The sequence below is a fragment of the Sphaeroforma arctica genome (assembly GCF_001186125.1).
Source record: "Sphaeroforma arctica JP610 unplaced genomic scaffold supercont1.937, whole genome shotgun sequence".
NCBI lineage: Eukaryota > Ichthyosporea > Ichthyophonida > Sphaeroforma > Sphaeroforma arctica.
The window spans coordinates 14,310-17,091 of NW_014039621.1; the positions used below are offsets into that span (position 1 = coordinate 14,310).

General features: G+C 40.7%; 1 protein-coding gene across 1 annotated transcript in view; it reads left to right on the forward strand.

Moving 5' to 3' along the window:
- Positions 1-523: 523 nt before the first annotated feature.
- The window catches only part of SARC_09332 (hypothetical protein), a gene marked incomplete at its 5' end in the record, with an annotated part of 4,404 nt that continues 2,145 nt past the window's right edge, over positions 524-2,782 (forward strand). Inside the window, 4 exons of the mRNA XM_014296657.1 lie at positions 524-528; positions 597-864; positions 1,729-1,893; positions 2,399-2,550. Of these exons, the coding sequence (XP_014152132.1) occupies positions 524-528; positions 597-864; positions 1,729-1,893; positions 2,399-2,550 (590 nt within the window). The remainder of the gene's footprint in view (positions 529-596; positions 865-1,728; positions 1,894-2,398; positions 2,551-2,782) is intronic.

Consider the following 2,782-nt stretch of genomic DNA (forward strand, 5'->3'; position numbering starts at 1 on the left):
TCTGATTCATTACATCTACGTTTGATTCTGTTTCATTACATCTACGTTTGATTCTGTTTCATTACATCTACGTTTGATTATGTTTCATTACATCTACGTTTGATTCTGTTTCATTACATCTACGTTTGATTCTGATTCATTACATCTACGCTTGATTCTGATTCATTACATCTACGTTTGATTCTGATTCATTACATCTACGTTTGATTCTGATTCATTACATCTACGTTTGATTCTGATTCATTACATCTACGTTTGATTCTGATTCATTACATATACGTTTGATTCTGATTCATTACATCTACGTCTAAATCCCTAAAACCCTAAAACAGTTGTGTCCCTGAACTTCTGTGATTCATCTCGCGTCGGTCCCTACAAAACAAACCTCGTGTTAGGACTGCAGATATGCTGCATGCGGCCCTTCGGACACATTAAATCCCTATTAGCTTGCATCTATACATTAACTATCGACGTGTTTCTTGACATCGATGTGGAATTTTTTAGTACATCTATGCCCGCAAGTATGTAGTCATAGTACTATCTGCTGCTTCTGATATCCGCGTTCTCAGACCCGTCTGTACTTCACCCGCACACAGCTTCTTCCATCTCGTCCTACTTCCCGAGGATGTGGAGCACATCAAGGCATGGCTGCTGCACTACTACCCCACCGAATTAGCGATGGAGATCATTCACTTCGATGCATCGCTGGTAGAGGGCAATGTACGCGTGCGTGGCAAGAGGAAAGAACTGGGATCGCCCCTAAACTTCGCACGGTTCTGGTTGCCGGACCTCTTACCAGACATTACGCAGGAACGTATTCTGTACCTGGATGATGATACGCTGGTGAGGGGTAATCTGCGAGAGGTGTGTGTAGTCATTTGTAGACTTGTGAGGATAGTTGTGGAAGTTTTGATAGCCTAATAATATCGAATGTGCGATGTGCGACTATAAGCATACATCCACTCTCGATTGCAAATACTGAATAACAAGTCTGCCAATGTTTTGCACACCACTCGGCGAAAGACAGACTGTAGTAATCGGTGTACCGCAGCGTTGCATACTTGCCCATTGGGAATCAACCGAACAAATTGATCTCAGTATCATAGTATCGCCGTTTGTACAATAAATCGGTCTGATCTAAACTTAATATCATCTGCTAAATATTAAAACGCAACCACAGATACATCTTGAACCTGCATGCAGCTGAATCTGTGAGTCTGTGTTCAGAATTGTTCCAATTTGGCCAACTAAGAGTGAATTTTACATACCTTAAAATACGGTACATACATCTCTGTAAATAAGCGCACATGTGCCCAAACATATGTTTATATGGCATGGAAATCAAACGCTATATAGATGTAGAATATTGGACCTCATTTACTACTAAGTTTACCGCCGGCTTCGTGCCAGACACAAGCATCGAATACAGATTCATATGACATGAACATACGGACACACACACGCACACACACGCACACACACGCACATACACGCACTCACACGCACTCACACGCACACACACGCACATACACGCACTCACACGAACACACATACATATTTATACACATACACACACACGCACACACACACATACACGCATATATATATATATATATATATATATGTATGTATGTATGTATTACACACGCACACACACACACACATATATATATATATATATATATATGTATTATACTATTGTTTGACGCATCCATCGTCTACACACAGATGCGGGACCTCACTCTACAACCAGGGCATGTCGCCGCCTTTGTGCCGGACACAGTCAATAAGATGAAGATGTTTCTCAACTTCGACAATCCCAAGGTGGTGGGCACGCGGATAAAGAAGAATGCTATGGCGTTTAATGCGGGTGTATTCCTGGCGGACATGCAGGTGGGTAGGATTTGTGGACTATTGTATGTCAATTGGTATTGCCATATTCTCTGGTTGCGAGATCAGTATCTGATTTCAGGTTTAAAATCCCTGCACATCGCAGAGTGCTTTTTGTTAAGTATTTGAATATATTCATGTAAAATTGGAATAAACGAAAGTGTATGAGACAAAAAGAGTCACATTTGTGTTTGCATGCACAAGCGTATGGGATTTTTTTTCTTTTGAAGCACTGTATGATATTGGTTTGTGATATTTAGCAAAAACGCATATCTTTTTACCTGCCAACCATAGCTAATTTTAAAGCGCACCTCCACACCCGCTAAGTCGCTTTTCTACTTCTAAAGAGTGAAACAGGCAGTCATCGCCCTAACTATGTGCTCGTCTCAGCGAACGCATTTGTACTTACCCAGAATGGAGAGATAGGCCCTGTAATCTGTGTATATCAATGCACATATAGTTTTGTACTTAGTCAATGAGAATGTTTGTGTCTGGCTGGCACTCTCAGGAGTGGAGGAGGCAAGCTATCACCCCGAAATTGCTATTCTGGTCACGCCTGAATGTGGAAGAAGACGTGTACGGTGCGAGGGGCGGTGGCGGTGCTTCTCAGCCTCCCATGTTGATCGCATTTGACAAAGTATCATCCGCGCTGCCAGAAAGGTACTTTTTCACTGCACATCCATGTTCGTATGAGCGGCGCACTATTTGTTTGTATGCGTACGTATAAAACGCAAATACGTGACCGTGCACATTTGGTATATATATATATATATATATGCACACACATACACACGCACACTCATACATACACACATATATATATATATATATATATATATATATATAGTATAGTATGTAGTATATATATATATATTATTTATTATATATATAT